General features: G+C 43.7%; 2 protein-coding genes across 4 annotated transcripts in view; one reads left to right on the top strand and one right to left on the bottom strand.

The window, feature by feature from the left end:
• The window catches only part of VCL (vinculin), a 61,903-nt gene extending 56,897 nt beyond the window's left edge, over nucleotides 1–5,006 (top strand). Inside the window, exons 19-21 of one of the 2 annotated variants that reach the window (XM_075109436.1) lie at nucleotides 769–972; nucleotides 1,601–1,705; nucleotides 2,404–5,006. In XM_075109436.1, the coding sequence (XP_074965537.1) occupies nucleotides 769–972; nucleotides 1,601–1,705; nucleotides 2,404–2,550 (456 nt within the window). In that variant the 3' untranslated portion in view covers nucleotides 2,551–5,006. The remainder of the gene's footprint in view (nucleotides 1–768; nucleotides 973–1,600; nucleotides 1,706–2,403) is intronic. The other variant, XM_075109437.1, reaches the window with a different exon arrangement.
• Nucleotides 5,007–7,064: 2,058 nt separating this feature from the next.
• On the bottom strand, nucleotides 7,065–20,341 carry AP3M1 (adaptor related protein complex 3 subunit mu 1). Of its 2 annotated transcripts, none has more exons than XM_075109448.1 (9): nucleotides 19,070–20,341; nucleotides 17,727–18,002; nucleotides 16,833–17,004; nucleotides 14,385–14,522; nucleotides 12,314–12,399; nucleotides 11,823–11,956; nucleotides 10,950–11,157; nucleotides 9,400–9,544; nucleotides 7,065–8,123 (listed from the first exon to the last, which is right to left on the bottom strand). In XM_075109448.1, the coding sequence occupies exons 1-9, from the start codon at nucleotides 19,124–19,126 to the stop codon at nucleotides 8,023–8,025; spliced, it is 1,317 nt and encodes a 438-aa protein (XP_074965549.1). In that variant the 5' UTR covers nucleotides 19,127–20,341; the 3' UTR covers nucleotides 7,065–8,022. The 2 variants fall into 2 exon arrangements, with proteins under 2 accessions (XP_074965549.1, XP_074965550.1); XM_075109449.1 differs by having other exon boundaries at nucleotides 19,896–19,976.
• Nucleotides 20,342–20,496: the final 155 nt, after the last annotated feature.

Below are 20,496 nucleotides of genomic sequence, written 5' to 3'. Positions count from 1 at the left end.
ACAGTAATTTTGATGTACTTAATACAGAAAATCTGCATTTTAACATAAGAAATATCACTAGGTTACCTTTTAAACTATCAAGTTCTTCTCTCCTGGAAGCTTTATTTTTAAAGGGAGAGATTTTATCAAAAAGGAAGACTTATTTTCAAGAAATAACTAAAAAAAAAAAAAAAAAAAAAAGTAATACTTGTATCTCACTATCACGTTACCAGTGACAAAAGTTTTGTATGTCACAGATCCTCTTCCATTTACCCTTTAGCATTATATATTATTTAGCACAGCTGATGCTTTAAAAACCTCAGTTTAAGATGCCACCGAAAACTTTCTGCTCAACTTATGACTACACTCTAACTTAATTAGTGCTATTTGGTTTAACAAGCTATTTAGCACGCTTTTTTCTGAATGTAAAAAAAAAAAATCCTTTTTTGGGAAATCTGGAATTTCAAATGCTAATAACGTGCTTTATCTTAAAACCTACCCGGCAGAGCAGTAACTCTTGTTCCGTGGACAAACTAACACTTTCCTTTACCACCTCTTTTCCAGTTTTGAAGCGAACTTTTTTCCTGAGTGTTAGGAGGAAAAATGTCAAAACCAAAACTAGTTCAGATCTTCCCCGTTCCTTGAAGAAACCTCTCCTGAGCTCACGAAGGGTTCTTCCGTCCTTAACTTCTCGAGCGGGTTGCTGCCAGAACGTAGGCTGCTGTTCAGTCGCGACTTGCGCGAAGCTTCCGTCCTGGCGTGAGCGCTAACTCGTGCCGTTCTCCGCAGGGGAACGACATCATCGCTGCTGCGAAACGAATGGCGCTGCTGATGGCAGAGATGTCGCGCCTGGTGCGGGGCGGGAGCGGGAACAAGCGCGCGCTCATTCAGTGCGCAAAGGATATTGCGAAGGCATCGGATGAGGTCACTCGATTGGCCAAAGAGGTGGCAAAGCAGTGCACTGACAAGCGCATTAGGACAAACCTCCTGCAGGTAACGAGTTACCTTGTAATTGCCTCAAATATTATCTCCCCCCCCCCCCCCCATCTCTCCGTGCGAGCGAGTACAGGAGTTGTGGCAGTGAATCACATGTCTCTCTCCTTCGCTTGTAAAGTTTTGTCAAGTTCTGTGTCTGTTTTTAGATCCCATGGTCAGATGTATTCTGTAAAGTCAGGATTTGTTTACAGCTGAGCAGAAGATGCTTGTGTCCAAGGAGGTTTTCAAAAACACTGCGCAATGCACACACTGTCCCAAGCCTGCATTGCTTTGTATTTCATCTACTCATTCCTTTGTACCAAAGAACAGTAGCGGAAGCGTAAGACTCCATAGTTTTTCAGTCTCAGCCAGATATATGCCATCCCATTCCTAACCAAGCAGAACCTCGAGGGATATGTGGAAGAATGGAAAAATGCTGGCTCCATCCCAAAAATTCCCAGAGCAAGTAAAATAAGTTAAAGTATCCTACCCACATTTGACAGGAAGTCTTCAAGGTTATAAAATCCCTTCTGTGCGTATTCCTTACCTAACAGTAAAACAAAATCAAGGAATTTATCTGAAAAAAATAATAGACAATGTATTGGTTCCGTTTACAACGCAAAGTGTTTTTATCCTCGTTCCTTAGGTCTGTGAGCGAATCCCAACCATCAGTACGCAACTCAAAATTCTTTCCACTGTCAAAGCTACCATGCTGGGCAGAACCAATATCAGCGATGAAGAGTCGGAACAGGTAAGAGGTGCAAAAATTGGTAGCATGGAATTGTTGGTCAGATGTATGGGGAAAAATATATAACGTAATATCGGACGCGCTCTGGGAACTCGTGTGTTTGGAAGCTTACCTCAGTGAGGTCAGTTCTAGTATAGCACCTTGGTTTCTGGCCCAAAAGCTACAGTTTAATAGAGGAACATCAATCCTTCCCAAGCCAAAAAGCTCCTCTGGCTCAAATTTTTATGAGAGCAACTACTTAATCCCCTTGATTTAGCAGTGAAGAGCAAACTAATGAGAGGCCTTGCTTCTGCAGATACCGCAGGTTTGAGACTGGGGGAGAGGGAGCACCCTCTGGTGGTTTGTGTGAACGTATTTATTCCCCAGCTGCATCTGGAGTACTCCTCCTGCAGTTCTGTCAACTTCCAAATGCATGTTTTCAGTTGAAATCCTGCAGTTTTGGCTTCTGAGAGGGATTATTGTACTTTGAGACGCTACGTTTTGTTCAGATTTTGCACAAATTGACAGTGAGAAATGGGAAAGTCCTTGCTGTGAGCCAGGATAACAAAGACTAGTTGTTTCATTTACTTTTTCATAGTTCAGGTCAGCAATCGACTGACCTAATGCTTGCACTGGGTGCCCTCGTGTGTAATGGGTTTCCATGCTACTGTCCTGAACGTGGTATTCACTAATACATTGGAACTTTTTCATTTTCTTGACAGGCAACTGAGATGTTGGTTCATAACGCCCAGAATCTCATGCAGTCTGTGAAGGAAACTGTGAGAGAAGCTGAAGCAGCATCCATTAAGATAAGAACAGATGCTGGATTCACTCTTCGCTGGGTCAGAAAGACCCCGTGGTATCAGTAAATACTTGCCACATCGGTATTGTTTCCTGTAACATAAAATGCCTTTTTTTGGAAACAGAAGAGAGATGTTAACAGCGAAAAGTGCTGTATACATGAGCTCACGGTTAGCTTATGCTAATGCCCCATTCTAAGGGTATGAATTACAAGAGAATGCATTTCAAATGTCTTTGGAACCCGGTTGATATCGAACACCTCGAAATTTCTTCCGACAGTAGACAGTTCTTAGCCTTTGTTTGCTTTTGAAGATTCTCCTCATGAATCCTGTACTCCCAGAAGCACACATTTATGCACTGTATATTCCAGTAGTTCCCATGTGATGATATAAAACATGGACCTCACTTTAAGCTTGTGTTGAGAGCCTAGGACACTATTGGTTGCTTGGCAGATTTTAGGGACAATCATTGATTATAGAATCATTAACTTCTCAGCAGGATTTTAGCTGGCTGTTCTTAAACCATGCAGAAATGATGGAAGGTGTGGGGTTTTTAATTAAGGGCGGGGTGGGCAGAGCAGAACAGTTGTAAATTGATGATTAAAGTTCCATGTCCAAAACGGTATTTTTTTGCTCTTGATTTTTGCCTGTCAACAGAACTTTTACAGAAACTGGAGCTGCCTTTGTCACCCTCCTGTCACCCTGTGGGCAGGAGCTCTCGTACTGTACTGAAATGCTTTGCAGTGGTTGTTCGTGGCACGCTGTTGTTGGCAGCTGGAGCCTTACAGCCAGAGACCTTAAATCGTGGAACTCCCTCCTTCTTGCTCACCTGAGCTGAGAAAGCCTGGTCCTCTTAAGCTAACTGCAGGCCCAGGACCAGAGAATGCCTCGTGCTGGCTCTTCCCTCTTGAAACCCAAATGAGGACATGCTATTATTATTCTTTTCCTCCTCTTCCCTCCATTTAATGCTATTCCAGCCTCTCAAGGTGGAAATTAAAAGATAAAAAGATGAAATTAAAGAAGACCTTTTGCCTCGCTGCCCTTGTTCCCAACAATGCATAAGCTTTTTGAAGCCCAAGCACCGCAGGGACGTGAAGCCCTCGTTAGGCGGTCTGACGGCAACCCGCAAACGGGGGCTCCTCACGCGAACCGCACTGGGATGTTTTTACTGGTTTTAATGCTTGGAGTTTAGAGGCTCAAAATCTTTTCAAGTTTTAGTAATAGTGAATTGAACAAAGTTTTACTGTGTTTTTAACAAAAACCCCAAATAAAACCCCAATAAAAAGCTATAAAATCCCCCATGTCAATTACAAAAATAGACTTGGGATGCTTTGATCCTTTCATAGTTGAACATGCCTTCGTATATATATAAATACAGATATATATAGATTTTTTTTTCATTTAATTGCTCCGAAGCCTCTTTTGGCATTTGACAGAAAGGAGAATTATCATTAAAGCATAAGCCTCTGTACATTTGCAAGGAGCGCTTGCAGACTTCTGCCCAGGCCGGTGCTGGCCTCACGATCCCCTTTTAATTTGCTGAAAATTGTTGCATGAACAAACCACCTTTAACAGAAGTGCCCTTGTGGAAAAACTGCTCAGTCTTAACAGCCCCAGACACACAACGTAGTCAGCTGTCCTCTCCCTGTCTGCACCAGTTACTCTGCAGCTGGACTTTCTCCCCTCCGCTCCCCCTTCGTTGCACTGGTATCGAAAAAGGGAAGTTAACGGATGTGTAACGCTTCTGCCTCAAAGGGACCTCAGCGAGAGCGCGCGCGTTCGCCTTGGATTTGCCCCTTGTGCCTGGCTATTATGAAGTACGTGGTACTTGATCTTTCCATCGTATTCTCTTCCCGCAGTTACCTGCGGCAGGAAGAGGAGGGAAGGGGTGCCAGAGCCTTAACCTGAATGTCTTGCGTTCAGTTGGTTTGTACCAGATCTTTAACATAACTTTAACGTAGTCATTTCTATTTAATAGTGAATAACACTGAATAGGTAGGGGTTATTTTTAAGGGGTTTTCTAAATAGTCTTCCTGTATCACTTCTCAATGCTCCCCACGTTCCCCCCCCCCCCCCCCCCCCCCGTTCAGGCTTCTCTGTGAGATTGTTTTCTTTTTTTTAGCATCACTGTTTAGTTGCTTGACTGATATTAATGCAATATTACTAATGCCTTTAATATATAATTGTTTATGCCAAAGATCACTTTCTGTTTACTGAGGAATGTTTGCAGGAAACTGATGAATCATGGTTGCCTTTGATATTCTTCCAGAATGTTTGCTATAAGTTCTTGAACTGTTTTGTAGAAGCTAATACTTGTCCACCTTATGCAGTTACTGCTTTTTTGAACACTATTACTCTTCAGACCTGAAATGCAGCAAAAATTTGAAAAAGACCATGAATGTCACTTAGAAATGTTTTACCACTATAAAACTTTGTTTATAAACCAAAATGTATTGTATAGTCTAACGTTTTCAACCTTTCTTCAGTTCTGTTGAAACAATAAAAATGCATTTGTACAAATGTCAGCTTGTGAGTGTTAATGGTGACGGCGCGGTGGGTAACACCGTAACGAGGGCAAAAAGCTGAAGCTGCAGGGATCCTAAAGCAAAGGAACGCTTGTTTCTACATATTCTGAACAGAAAAAAAGTGCAAAGTTCCTCACAGGAGAAGATTAACCCAAGAAGCTGTTTCTGCCTTTTGTGCCTGTAAAACTAGTAATTAAAGAACTTGCTGGAAGCTGTGGGCCAGTGGGAGCAAACGGGAGCTCTCCCTGGGGCCTGGTGTGACCAGCTCCAGTAGCACCGATCGAGGTTCTGAAGAGTTGAAGTGGGATTTGCCAGATCCCGTCAATGAGGGAAGAACTGCTACAATGGCCAACACCTCCTTAAGCTGAGTTTTGCTCACAAATTGGATGCAAGGGCGATCAGCAGGGAAGCACTGTCCTGCTTCCCTCACTCCTTCACAGTAAGAACCTCTTATAAACACTTTTTCTCACTCAAAATTTCTACTAGCACACATAATGTTCTGACTTTGTGGAACCAACATTTATTGGTGCTGCGGGATTTAGTAATAATAGGTAAAATTCAGATTTCACACTGTTCACACGGTTCTCTCCGAGAGGATGAGAACCCGAGACAACAACCTTGTCAGCACCCCCAGAGCTGGGCGCCTAGAGAGGGGGAGATGAAATGCTGGCAGTACTGACTCCTCCGATTTCTTAAGCCGTACGAGTCATACAGGTGCTGGTGCGGCTTCTTTTAACGGGGAGTACGAACGCGGTCCCCCCTTCCGCAGGTTCTGCAGCAGCATTTCCCGCGTGTGGCGAGAAGGCAGGAGCAGCGTGCCCGCGGCCAGAGGTGCACCCTCGCACAACAAACGCCCTTTGCCTGACGAAAGCCGTCTTCGTGCTGGGGTGGTTTCCTGCCAGGTGAGCGCGATTCTTGTCGACAGCACCTTGTTGGTGTGCTGCGGAGCGTGGATCAAAGCTCTTGCGTGGCTGGGGGCTTTGCGCGCGCTTCCCTGGCGCCTGAGCTACAGGAGGCTGGCGAGGCTCGTCTGCGAGGTGCTGCCAAGGGCGGCCGGTTCCGCTCCGCCGTCGCGTTCTCCATCGGCAGCGGTGCTGGGCTGCCAAGGCGCGGAGCGGCTCTGCCTGCTCAGACTGAGGCCCGGGACCTGACCGCTTACCTCTGACGCCGCCTTCAGTAAAGGAACCGCGGGACGAGTAACGAACTGACGGATGCTTCTCTCCAGTTGGAAAAGGTAGGCTGGAACGTTGGCAGCTTTTAATACCCAGCGTTGTGTCTGTGCAAATGCGAGGCTTTCTTTCAGGTGCTGGTTCTTAAAAGTGCTGTTCTATCTACGCTAATTACTAATTATTATTATTATTGCTAATTACTATTATTACTAATTATTATTCAATTTTGGAAATTGAAAATGTTTGTGGCCACGTTTACCCTGGTGATATTACCAAAGTCACCAAGAGAGAATATATGCTCATTTCTTTCCCTACTGGCTTGCTGCCAGCGGTCAGATGCATTCCCTCTCCTTTTTTTTCCAGACTGGATCAATTTTTTGTCCCAGTATTTGAAATTTTGACCGCTGAATGACTTCAGTTGCTGTTCCTCATCCCAAGCAAAGTTATCGCCCCTTCATCGATCCGTGAGCCAGGCAGGTTAGGGAAACAAAGGTTCTCCAGTCTCCCCCCCCCTTCCTTAGTTCTGAACGTGGGTTTCTCAGCCTACTCTGCACTGACCAGGTGGACGGTCCGAAACGCGACCAGTGCTGCGGCGCACGCGCTGGTTTACAGGTGAGAAGTTTATGCTGGTTTATAAGGAAAAGTTCAGTCAGCTTTGCATCATCACCGTTGCCTTTGAAGTGTCATGAACCGTCCTCCATTTAAAGTAAAAGCTGTGAAAGGGAGCTTACCTGCCACGCTCCTTAAATACCCCTTCTAAGCTTTAAATAGCTGCACAGCAATCAAGTTCAGTAAAGATACAGCAAATAGTCGTGGTTTAATTGTGTATCAGATGTCTCCTGCCTAAGAGCATGAATGGCTTACAACAGCACGAACATTTTAGAAGATGTATTTGCAGTAGAGTTCCCTTTATTTCATAACATTAAAGCACACAACCATTAAATACACTTGACGCTTCTACTGTGCTACCTAACAAGCTACGCTCCACTGTACGCGTGGCACAAATCCGGTGGCATCCACCGCGAGCAAGTGGAACATGGAAATCAAAGCTAAGGCTTCACATAAAAATAGATCATACTCCCTGCTACGGTATTCTTAAAAAGATGATGGCGAAGATGAGACCGAGTGGAAAGAAAGTGGATTACTGAAGCAACAATCACCTCCCAGATTTAATGCAGAATGTTATTTTTATCAGCTCATCTGCAGATGACACAAATGAAAGCTGATTAAGGCAAATGCTTCTTAAGACAGGCGATTTCTTGTAAACAACAAGGAAATTACTTTTTTCTTCATCAGAAGCTTTCTCAGGAGTGACGCTTGCTCTGTCCCCGGCCCCCGCGGGACCCTGCCCCTCTCGCTGCTGCTTGCTCTCTCCGAAGGGATTACGTGATGCTTTGGGGCGTGCCAGCGTGCCGCTGGCTGTGAGAATAGCTGAGCTGTCTTTGCAGGCGGCTGCAGCAGCAGAATGTGCCACCACAAGACTTTGCCAGTGGCCTGCCTGGCCCGTCATACTGTGCTTGGCCTCTGGGCTTTGGTATCTGACTGGCAGTGTAGCGTTTGCGACGTTTTGTGGATCTCCTATATCAAACTATTCACCAGCGCAACAATTCGGTAAAAAAAGAGTGAAGGTGTATTAGAAAAAAACGTACCTTATTTTAAAGCATATTAAGAAAAACTAAGCTACGCTTTCGTTTTAAGAGCTGCTGTGCACAAATGCTTTGATCCCAAACTAATCAATGTCTATTAATTAATTGGCACCTAATTAATAGCAACATAAGTCACTAAGCAGTCAAGTGGTTTGTTTTTTTTTTGAAGGGAGAATTTCCTCTTGGAAGTAGAACATCTTCTCATGTCCTGACTTGGAATTTTCCTGCTTTTGTAATATATTTGACACCTTTAAAAGGCTTGTATTTTTCTCCGTACATGTCTAGGCGATTCACTTTCAGTCCTGAAAAAAGAGAAAAACAAGTACAAAGGTAAAAGCAGAATGCTAGAAATCACGTCAGTCGGTTTCAAAGGCCTGCTTTCTTGAAGCATGTTAAGATCAGGTAGGAAGCTGATTTTCCTTCATCTGGTTAGAAGCAACAGAGGAGACCTTCCTTGTCACCCACTCATAGCTGCCGTGGCAGGGCAACACCTTTCTTCTGTTCTACTCAGCCAACATCCTCCTTCCGAGGGACGAACTACAGAACAAATGACTCTGCCCTCCACAGCTCCTGTACGCTGTACTCGTTTCCAATAACGTAGATAAAGCAAAGGACGAGTTTATAATTCTTTTCCCTCTAAATCGTAATTGCAAGGGCCAGCAACCCCTCTGCTATTGAATGAGGAATGCCAGTAGCTATTAATTACCTTACAGTTTCAGGTTGTCCCCTGCTTTCTCACAGGTCTCTTGTCTCTGGCATCCAGCCACTGGATCCAGTATATTTTGCTAGATTTAAACTAGTGGTTGCAAGTTTAAGAGGCATCTAACCGTTATTTACTCAGCGAAGTGTGGTAGGAAGCAAAAGGACCATAGCCTGGTACCCACCTAGAAAGGTACTACAGGTACTCCCACCAACTCCAGCTACTGCCTGCGGTCACCCTCCTTCTTTGTAAACGTGAGTCTTTGCTCCGTTAGGGTCTTAATCCTGCAAAGCTTGCCTGCAGAACCATTTGACACATGGACAACTCGCATGATTTAAGTGTTTGCAGACTGAGGCCTTGTTTGCTTTAAATTTACTTTTGCACTTACCCTATAGGCTTCATTCTGATTTTACTTGCAGATTGTTTTGCAGATGAAAAACTAACCAGCTCCAGAAGGGAAAAATAAGGGTATTCTTTAAAATTAATTTTTTGGTTCTAAAACTAATTTTTAAATTAGGTTTTTGGCCACTAGAAAGGGCTTTAGTAGTACGAGGCTAAAGCAATTTGAGAGCAGCATGCTAATCATCCATCACTCTTCACTAAAAGGATAAATCTGTATGTTTGATGCACAATTCAACAAAGAAGAATCCATTCTTCCGCATGTTTTCACAGCCTTTCTTAAGGAAAACAATTGGGAATTCACAATTCCCAGCAAGGGTAACTGTCAGGTTTGGGTAAAAACCGGACTTCACCTTTTTGGACCATGCTGGCTTCAGACCAGCATCTCCAACTGAAAGATGAATGGTTTCCCATTTCAGTTCCTACTGCTACTCATTCCATCAGGACCAATTTCACTTACCACCCACCCACCCACTCACCTGAAATTGCAAGCTGTTGTATCTTAAACTGGATGTTTAAACTTGGATTCTCCTCTGGCTTGGCAGCTCCAGACTGCAGGTTCACTATGCCCTTCAGGTTTGGTAGCTTCTGAGGGGCAATTTTGCCAACGTCCCATGTTAACACCTTGTCAGGAAAGAGAACAGTAGCAGTAGCTTTCTAGGAAACAACCTATGAGGTCAAGTTCATGTCAAGCTTCTGGTTTGCAGGCCCGGTACAGAAAGAAGCCTGGTAGTCCTGAGAATGATCCCAGTGGCTGGGAGATGGCGTGGTTAGGGCTCCTGCACACATGGTGTCTTCCCTTCCCCAGCCTTTCTTTTGCCCTGTCAGGGTTCCTTAGCAGGTCTGCGCACTTCATACATCTTGTCCCCTTAGTAATGGTGATTGTTCCTGTTGTCAGCTTGGGCCAGCTAGAGCCGTGAAGCCAGGAGAGCAACCAGCACAAAGGTTGTAGGAACTAAAACACAAGAACGGGGAGGACCGGAGCAAGGCACTTGGCAAAAGGAGCTGTTTAAGCTAGAGCAACTTTCCTGAGGGTCACTTGTTTCCCATTGCTTCTTACACTTTAAAGAGGGTACGTGGAACCATGTTGGCCCTCTACTCACCCACAAGTGTGTTTTTTCTTTTTTTGTTCTTATCATAAACTGAAAATTGTTGAGAAATGCAGGAAAAAACCCCTCAGTTCTCCCTACGTCTACAAACACTTGCCGTTACAATCCACCTAGTTATCCCAACTCTTGACAAAAACACAGCATAATTTATTTCTGTGGAGAGGAAAGGAGACTTCAAGTGTTTGTGTTTTTGTTTTTAAAAGATGAAGGTCTGTTCCTGAAACAAACTGTTACTTGGAGAGCTTTCACTTACAATTCAAATCAGTTGCTGACTGAGATATTCCAAGGGCAGCAGAATGCCCAGAGCAGGGTGTTAGAGCCAGCAGAATGGTTTGGCTCGGGCTGCATTTCAGCAGAATGGCTCCTGGGTACTAAAAAGCTTCAGGAGCTGTAGGAAATTTAGGTCTCAAATGCCAACTCAGAGGCAAGAAAGCAGGGCGGCCAAGAGACAGTTTTTCAGACCCTTTGTTTTCCTTCCTGTGTGTCTTCAGGCAGATCTTTTGGAAGAGGTTTTTTTCCCCCTCACCGTCTGTGCTCGGTTTTTCTGGCTACCTATTTTCAAGTCTACTGCATTTTCTCCAGATAAGTATGTTTTAAAGAACACAGACTGCGAAATATACCTTAGCTGAACCCGCCAGCAAAATACTGCTGCGTCCGCTAAAGAACAATACTGGAGGGGTGAAGGAGCAGGGGAAAAGAGAGGAAGGGAAGGGAAAGGAGACCGATAAAACCAGAAATCACAACTGGTGCGTATGTGAGTTTGAAAAAGTAAATTTTAAAGGGAAGTTTTTGATTCATAAAAGTATGCTGAAGGGAAAGTTTTCTGCTTAGTGCGGAACACTGCTCCAGTGCTCTGCAATATGCAGGACTTGTTCTCATGTTGTCTTAGATGTTTAAATAAATAAAAACGTCAGACTTACTTTAGTAACAGGGTCGAACGTGTAGCTGCCCTGTGTAGCAGTGAGGTTCATATTAAGTACGGCCTTTGGCATGTGAACGGTCATGACAACTCCTTCTACTGTTTTCCCCATATTCTGTTTTGGTCCAATGGTAACATCAAATCTTCCTGAAGAACTATTTTCCTTAAAACTGATTATGTGTTTCACATATACAGGAATTGCCACCAAGCTGAAAAGAGAAGACAGTAGCTGAGTGCATCCTGGCTACTTCTCTGCTACTTTCTCATAAATAGTTCTTGTGTTTCTGGCAGGTATTCAAGTTAAAACCAGCTTGCTTCAAAAGTGAACATTGATACTCAGCTCTGCAGCATCATTGCTGAAGTGATTTTATTAGCAGAGATATCACAGGGAAGAAAAATTTTATTCCAAATCAATTTTCCTAATCTCCTTCCCTCCATCTATTTTTTTTTAGAGTAATGTCACTGAGCCAATTCTCAGAACAGCCACCAGTTAAATCAGACTTAGTTTGCAAATCTCTGCAGCTTAGACCTTTTTTGCTTTATTCTTTTTATGAAGATCAGAGTCCTCTATGTATACAGAGACTTAGCCACAAAGCAGCTAGCAGCACCAATGACTACCAGGAATGAATGGCACTACATTACCGTCAAGTGTGGCTTATCCCACTGAAAAGTGACTGCAGAGTACCAGCAGCTCACTGAAAAACCATTCTCTTGTTTTAGTGTGGACAGAGCAACAGAGGGAGACGCAGCCTGAGAGCACACGTTTCAGCAACAACACAGACTCCCCCCGTAACACAGAGAAATCTGCGGTTACTCAGGTGGAAAGCAGCAGATGGTATATCTGAAGAACCAGCGCGTCTAAACGGAGACGTACTTCTGAGAGCTGACACGGTAGGAGATCAGTCTGAAGTTCCCGTCAGGAGGAATAAACGACAGGACTCGCTCAGACTCCCAGCGTTTGAACCGAATACAGGGATGGAAGCTGACGTCATCCAGCAGCCGTGGGTTCTGTAAGTGGCGGCAAAGCGGTAAGTGGAATCTCATCAAGTATCAGCAGTTTGAACGATTACTGAACGCTACGCTCTAGGTATCGTTCCTGGCTGTTATCTGAGACGCGTTACTGAGCTAGATGGATTCTGGTCTGACCTGGTACAGCAGTTCCTGTGAGCGTATTTTATGTACAGCCAAAAGCCATTCCAATTACTGAGCAATGCGGCAACTTCTACAATATAGTGCAAAACTTACGTTATTTTTCTTATGTGTAACACATGAAGCAGTGATTGCGCTCTTAAAATTGCTTAACTCTGATCGTTAAGAAAAATAAATCCTGAGCAATTAAAACTCCCAAATATAGGATAAATTTACCATGAATGAAAGAGAAAGATCTGGCATTCCTGAGAGCTTAATACATGAATCAATAACGCCCTGGATTTCTGCAAAGACTGTGGAACCTGCAGGGGGGGGAAAAAAAGACACTTGACTTAACATTGTTATCGAGGGCCTCACAAAAGTTGTGAAGTGTAGCTAGAGGGCACGGACGACATTTGCACAACACTCAAGAACCCACCAAGCACAGATAGGAAAGGTCATTTCCAGTTACCTGTGGCCTGGGCAGCTTGCTAAAACACCTGAGCCAGCGCAAACAGCTTGTCCCAAATCAGCTAATTATACTTGTGCCAGCTGTTACACAGGACTTGTACTGGAAGTACTTGAACTTGTTGCCAGCAATGAGCAAATAAGAAATTCAGAATATGCAAGCTCTGCATCTTCCTTTCTTTCATCCCTGTCCCCTGTCTCCAGAAAACTAGCGAGTTGTGTAGTGGTGCAGGGAAGCTGAAGCACATCAAAACAGTCAACATCAAAACACAGTTAAGTTTGTGCTATAAAGCTCCAGATAACCTCAGCTTTCATAAGCATGGCTTGGTTAACAGTGGGATTACATACTCATCTCGATGTTAAATCTATAGCCATAAACACCAAACCCCAAAGCAAGAATACCAAACATCTCTCCTAGGAACGGCTCATTTCCTCAAATGACCTATAAGGACAGAAAGGCATGAGCAGGACTCTGGACTAATTAGCCCTAGAAGCAAAGGTTAGTTTAGAAGATATGTAGAAACTATAGCTGATCTAGGCAAGGAGAGGGAGGAACTGTGGGTTAATACTTTGCCTGGAAAGAAGGGATCCTGTTTTAGATGAAAGCAGCTAACCATATCCCTCTGAAACAAGACAACACCCCTGTTCCAGGGGAGCAACCTTATCTGATTCTTAGTCATAGTGATGGTTAGGGAGAAAGATTCTTGCATTGCTAGTTCCCATGGGATCAGAGCAGGAAAGAGTAGCTATGACTACTGCAGTGGCTCCTCAGTAGGAAATTTAAACACTCAGTGGACACTGACTGGGCTGGAAATACACACAGAAATACAAACATGGTCTTGATTATAACTCCTCAGACTAAGCACTCGTACTACTTTTGGGAACCCTGCTGAGCTAGGAGAACAACACAGCCGTCAGCGTGTCCTGACTGTCACTGCCACCTCCTTTTAGTTTCAGGACGGCAAGAGTAAGAGCCGCACAGAAGCTACTGCCGACTGTCCGGTTCAACAGTGGCTAACGCGTTTGTTGAATTGGTGTGTGGAACCAAAACAACATTGACTACTGCTACAACAGCAGCACTGAGCGAAGAGCTCGGACGTTTGCTCCCTGCCCCATACCACCACAGAACAGTGTTGTGCAGTCTTCGACTTTAGTAACTGATGGCCCTGGTAATGAACAAAACAGCCGGCTCCTGCCCACAGCACAGCCGCTTTCTTTTTGCATCAGTTTTTTCTACTCTTTGGCACTGGCAACATTTACACACAAGTTACCAGATTCCTCTTCAGAGTTAAATCTCAGATGAAAGACTTTTCTGTTTGAGGATGTCATGTTTCATTTACAGAAAAGAGTATTATTATGCTTCATAAATCTAGCTCCAGTTTATACGTAAGGGAAACACTACTGTCCAGTTATTTTGCAGCAAGTTTTATCTTGCCATCAGAAGAAAGCTAATGAAAGTGTTTGTCTTGCTCATTCGAGGACTACAGTTAATTGTTGGCAGGAACAGTGGAAGATAATTTTCTCATCACATTTACAACTTTAACTGTTTTTTTCCATTTATACCTCTTCAGAGATAATCAATATACAAGGAGAAAACATCTAAGTACAGAATATTTCTTGTGGATGTTCTTGAAGCAGCCTAGAGCATGTTGATATTTTAAGACGAACTGAAGAAATACATTTTGGCACGTCATTTTAAATTGTATATGTCTGTTTAAGACATAGATTCATGTATATAAAACACAACACAAAAAAGTGGTTGGACTGTATTCTCTCTAACCATCAGCAGCTAAATGTAAACGCATTCAACAAACAAAAATGAGTTTGCAAGGCATCTTACCTGACTTGTCTATAATAGCATCGATTTCTTCGATGACGTCAAAATAGGCTTCGTTGTTGGTGTATTTTACGCCTGCTCTGCGCCAAGGGATGTTGGACAACTGTCCGGTGGGAAGTGTGTCACCCACATTACTACTGCCTTAAAAATGAAAAGGAACTCAAAATCAGTAATTAATTACAAGAGGAATGTTTCAACTGCCAAATTTAAGAAGCAAAGCGAGATCTGCCCCCAAGAACTGCAGACTGGAACCTGGACTGCTAAAATTTTATTCATTAGGTGACGTGAACGCACTTTAAGGATGGGTCCAGACTTACGCTTTCCAGACTGTGCTTTGCACAGCAAGGTCAGCAGGAGGTTTGAGTAGGAGTCTGAAGGATTTCATCACTACCCCTCAAGACATTACAGCTCCTTGTGAGAGCCTTAAGCATGCTGCCCCCTTCTCCTTAGAGGTTTAGCTGGCTGGCTTCAGGGCTGAGTCACTGATAAGAGCTGTTATGAAGAAAGACCTGGAAGAAGCCTTAGGGAGGGCTCCCACCCGCTTTGCTTGGGACCTGCTGTTAGGCCGAGGCTCTCACCCTTTGTACCCATCTGAGCTACCCTGCAGCAAAACGACAGCCACATCTACACCTGACCATGAGCCAAACTGATCCAGAACTGGGCCCACAGACTTGCTTTTCTGGCTTGACCTGTCTCATCATGACAGACCTTCCTGGCAATCACTGAGCTGTAGATGACACTGTTATCATCTGATCCTGATCTTGAGCCTGACCTGTTGGCTCAGCTTCTGGGCTCCTTAACAGTGATGCTGCTGCCTGCCTTGCTGTCACCCTCGGCTCCTGGTTCCTAATACCACCCAGTGCGAGAAAAGGGCTTCCTGAGCTACCTTGTTAGAAAGTAAACTGATGATTCTTTAAAAAGGGGGGGGGGAAATCTTATAACTTCTGGAGCTTAGGTGACTGATCTTGGAATCCCAGTGTAGTGGAAACAGCTCCCTCTGCTAGAAGCAGGTCTCAGGATAGAGCCACAGCTCATGCCTGTGTGTGCCCTTTAGCACGATGACTGTGGTGCCTGTGTCCTGCCGTGTGAGACAGCTTCACTGAGAGGCTGGCAGCCAGCGGTTATCATTTCTATACAATGTGCTGGGTAGGCCCTCTCCTAGCAGGCAGAAAACACAAGTTTTCATTCTTGTAAGCTAGTAAAGTAACTCACACAGAAAAACACCTCCCTAAAGTCCACCCAGGTACTGTAACGCTTGGGGGAGGAGTTGCAAGCATTTCCTCACTCCCACTGCCTCTTTGGAGGGGAGCAGCGGCTGTGTCCAAGCCTCGTGCCCCTCAGCAGCCTTGCGCCATGCAGCAGTGCTCTGCAGGCTGAGCTGCTGGGCCAGGCAGGCAGCAGAGCTTTCAGGCTGCAGTCTCCCACCTGCTCTGCGCTGAGCTGTTGACAGTGATAAGATGCAGGCTGCCCCGGGTAGGCGCTTTAGGCTCCTAGGGAATTCTAATAAGGCTTCAGATAAAACAAGAGGATTTGACGCTGCAACCCTTAGCTTTAGGACTCTTAATTCCCCTTACAGTGGTGATCTAGTCCATTAACGTCATAGATATTTTTTCATAAGTGTAACTACTACCATCCAAAACTGTATTTAAAAAAAAAAACCCAACCCAAAAAATGAATTAGAACTGAGATTTCTACTCAGAGATTAAACCACCTGTGCTACCCCAAAGACCAGCTCCTCAGAGCACCACCTCTGCATGGTCCCGCAGCCTACCTACTACCCTCCTCTAAAACCTTCCTCTCACACAATGTACAGGGGAACATCTCACGTATCTCTGACCCCATGTGACACCTCATGGCATACCTCCCCTGCACCCGCTTGCCAGACAAGCAGATTCCGCCAGCTCTGCTGATAGACATTTGGCTCTGTCAGTGCCAGACGTACCCGTTTACAACAGCCTGAAACCGGCTCTGAACTTGATGGATGCTCGTGGTGGTGGGGGCGGGGAGGAGGCTGAGGACAGGCTATTTGCTTCCTTTCACGCTATCTGTTACCAGCCAGCAAAGATTTATTAGATATCTGTTATATACCCTTCTATAATGATTTCTTATAAAATGCATAACCTTCTCCGATGCCCCTCAGTTATTCAAGGCTTGGGGCTAGCTTGGTACCAATCTCAGAGCACCTGTCTCCAGTATGTGCTGGGAACTGCTGCTCCTGAGGGACTTGGGCAGCTGTGGCTGGACCAGAGTGCCTCTGGGAAGAGCAAAGGGGCCAGGCGTAAACTGCAAGTAAGTAGGAAATGGCTTTTATTCAACTCTCAATTGTGAGAAGTGGCAGGACAGGGGCCTCACCTTACAGATTCACACCAATATGATATTATTTTTTAGCTACGAAGCATGATAGGGCTTTGTCTTTAAGCAGCCAGTCACTGCTGAAAATTATTTTCATACCTGTGATGGAGTTGACGACGGAGCGCAAAATTGTGGGAGGCTTAATCAGCTCCTTCAGTATGTTGGATTCTGTTGCCAGTGGAAAGCCATTGTCTAACATTTCTTCTAGAAGTTCATACACAATAACTACATTGTCCTTAATTGCAGTCTCAGAACATTCGCCGAAGTAATCCTAAACAAATCAGAGATTACAAAGGAGAGGATTTTTATTCCTGTTAAAATGCTTGGCAAAAGTTTGGTATTTTTCGCTTACAGAAACCCTCCAATATATCAAGGAATTTTAGTGCCTAAACTGACTATCTACTGCTACAGTCTGACTGCATATGTTAAGGTTGTTAATCATCTAATTACAAAGAGAGACAGCAGGAACAGTGAAATTAATGTAATCTGGTTTACTAGCATGTATGTTCCAAAGGTTCTCCCACCTGTGAACACCAACATATTCTCGGTTAGAAGACTCTTGTAAAACAAGGAGCGTATCTTTTGGCAATGCCCAATCTTCACAGAGGTTCCTTTATTTACAGTATCTGTGAAATAGGTTGAAAACTGACTCACACTTCGCATCTCTTTCCTCCCTACAGCGTGCTTCATGACTGCATGCTCCTTCTTGTTCGTCTATATAACATGAACAGCATAAAAGCTTACAGAAAAAAAACCCAGAGCTTTTACAAAGTGGGATTTGGGTTTTCATGCGTATGCACTGGTCTCTGTAAATCAGACGAATACGCAACATATACTTTCTTTTCCTTTGTACCCTATAAACCAATGCTTGACTTAAAAATTGCAAAAGGAAAAGTCACTGACAGGAGGGTTTATTACCTTTCTTTAAGAGAAGTTTATACAAAAAAACCCTTTGAATTATTTCAATTTTGAAATTATTTAATGGTGACAGACCTGGAAAGTATCTGCTACTCGGTGTAGAAATTCAATTACAAAGAGTGGTGGCACTTCTGTCTGTATGACAGACACAAAGAAGATTTTATCCCGATAGATGCTGATGAGGTAGTGATGTGGCGTTGAGATGACAGGAGGCACATTCTCAACATCGATTGCTTTCTCCTGAGCTTCAAAGAAATAATCACACACAGATTGGCTCACAACGCTCTTCCAGTGCTTCTCCAAGAATATATCACCAGTACAGTTTATAAGAAACAGGCTGTGAATCATTTTCTGTTGGAAACACATCCAAAGAAGTTAAAATAAACAAAAGGATATGAGGATTGACATTATTTCTTCTCCCAGATTCCCTTTCTTACAACGGTTATTCTTTATTAACATGCACTGTGAGTTTAAGAAAAAGACCTGCTTTGCTGCTTGTCTCTAAATTGCATTTTCTTTATTTAGAGGAATATTCCACCATGAAATATATCACAGTGGATTAAATCGCTAACGTATATCACAATGTAAGCAAGAAGCTGGCACCCTTGATTTCCACTTTCATCCCTATTTGGTATTTGTCACTTCTTAAAGAAAAGCAAACTCTCAGGAGCTGGCACTCACTTAAACATGTTTGGCAACATGTAAGGGTAACTTATACATAAAGTTTCCTATGGCAGAGGACTTTGCATAATATTTACACACACAACTAAAGATACAGCTCTAGTTTGTCAGCTTTCAGCTATTGAACTAGAAAAGTGTGTTTTATTTGCTGGCTGATTAGCCTTTTACTTATGATCTATGCCAAGCTGCACTTGGATAAAGGGTTGGAATTCATTAAAAGTACACTAAATCAGGAGTTTAAATCTGGTTTAATGGGTAAAATTGCCTCAAATGTGCTCAACACATGAAATATGTTTACATAAAATGTTTTACACTTAAGAACTCACTCATGAAAAAGGGGAGTATGAACTGCAGATAAGAAATACATCTTTTATATCTTTAAAGATTTACAAATAACATGCCTCAGCCACTGATCCTTCATGGGACAAGAAGCTTATCTGCCTTTTTAAAAAACTAATTCCCAGTCTATTTCTCAACTTTCAATGAGATAATAAGTAAACTAAGTTGTTGATTCAAATGAATAGCATAAACGATTTTCTCCATATCTACAGAAGAGGTAAATGCTGTCAGACTTCAGTTTATCTCTTTAGCTTTTACGTCAGATATAATGCTTTGGCTGACCTGCAGCATAACCATCCTCTGACCAAAATGAGGTCCAGGTTTAAGCTTAGAAAACAAAATGAACAAATTGTAACCCAAGCACTGGCTCCTCGTGGCCAAATTAACCCGGTACTTACATGCTGCACAAATTCATTCTGTAGTTCAAGCAGCTGCCCCTGCCACTGGCTGTTCATCCCTTTTGCTCTCCAGGTATTGACTTGAGCAGGTCTGGGGCTCTGCAATTACCTACATCAGGAAACTGGTCCAGCCATAAATTGACCCAGAAAAAGGAGTTTCTGGCCAGATCAGGTTCCTGATGCAAGTTATTACATTGCCAGGGAGTGCTACAGCTGGCACAGAGGAGGTGGTGGAAATGGGCAGATGATACCAATGGAGATATCCTGCACTGAAGCTTGTTTAGCCTTTGGAGGAATTAAAACATGACTGGAAACAGACCAAACAGTTACTGGGCGTCCACACCTCAAAACAGGAAGACCACCATCAACTCAGCACATCCAGGAGAAGCCAAACGCATCTACCAAAAACCTATCATAGTTTTCATTAATCTTAGGATGTCTGACCAGGATCATGCCATAAAAGGCAGATAAAATTTGCTCCTTTGCTAATGTTAACTCTGACACGCAAATGTGAAGATGGCACAGAGCATCTAGATGTGAATGGCCCAGTCCCACAGAGATGTTAAGGAGTCTAAACGCTGCATGATTAAACCTCATTCCAGAATACTGGAATAAGCACTTAGCTCCAATCCAGAGTGAGCTCTTGTTGCTGTGTCTGAATCTAAACTGCGCAGAGCACTAGGCTGACCTCCCAACACGCTTGTAACGCTGAAAAATGGTCTGGCCCTGCAGATCTTGACAAAACGACAGTATGTCTTCCAAAGCTCACGAGAGAAGGTGAAAAAGGACTACTAAAGAAGGTAGGTAGCATGCTATTTCCCTGCACCTAAGTCAGCAGATGTGGGAAGGGAGCCAAGATCCAGCTTTCCAAATACTAAACTCCAGCTGCTCCTTCACATGCATGGCAGCAATGTGCTCATCTTCCTTGGGTCCTTACCAGGTCTTAGATACCTCCCGCTCAGAGCATGCTGTCTCTGGGGGTAGACACAAAAAGACCAACAGTCAAAACGCGGACAGAAAAATCCAACTAAGCCAACACGGTATGTAAGAGGAAGTTCTTTTGGAAACTGTAATTGCCACTTTGCTTAAGAGTGGGAAGGGAAACAAAGCTACAAAGTGTTACTGCGTGTTTCTACTGTATCTCTCCTGGACTAAATTGATCTCTAATTTAGCTTGTTAAAAAAAACAGACAATATTAATACAGTGAGCGCAGCATTCTTATAAAGGAGCCTTGACACAATTGCTTTAATCCAGTTTAACTAAACATGTTCTGAACTTAGCCAGTGCTGAACATTAAAACCCTCCAAAATCTCCCGGATAGTCACACACCGGTGGCAAGTATAATCAACCACTGAATGTCAGTATTGTTCCACACCAAGGCAGCCCAAACATATGAAGGTGATCAGCTATAAAGCTTAAAATAGTTC

Source organism: Phalacrocorax aristotelis, chromosome 14 (assembly GCF_949628215.1).
Source record: "Phalacrocorax aristotelis chromosome 14, bGulAri2.1, whole genome shotgun sequence".
Classification (NCBI taxonomy): Eukaryota; Metazoa; Chordata; class Aves; order Suliformes; family Phalacrocoracidae; genus Phalacrocorax; species Phalacrocorax aristotelis.
This window is presented reverse-complemented; position numbering and strand designations above follow the sequence as displayed.

Bases quoted from the DNA above. Each gene is read 5' to 3' on its own strand.
- AP3M1 (XM_075109448.1), bottom strand. From the start codon at position 19,126: ATGAACAGCCAGTGGCAGGGGCAGCTGCTTGAACTACAGAATGAATTT. The intron at 14,523-16,832 runs GTATGAAAATAA...TTCATTTTTAAG, and splicing joins CGTCGTCAACTCCATCACAG to GCAGTAGTAATGTGGGTGAC. The intron at 11,158-11,822 runs GTACGTCTCCGT...TTCTCTTTTCAG, and splicing joins TACCGTGTCAGCTCTCAGAA to CTTGGTGGCAATTCCTGTAT.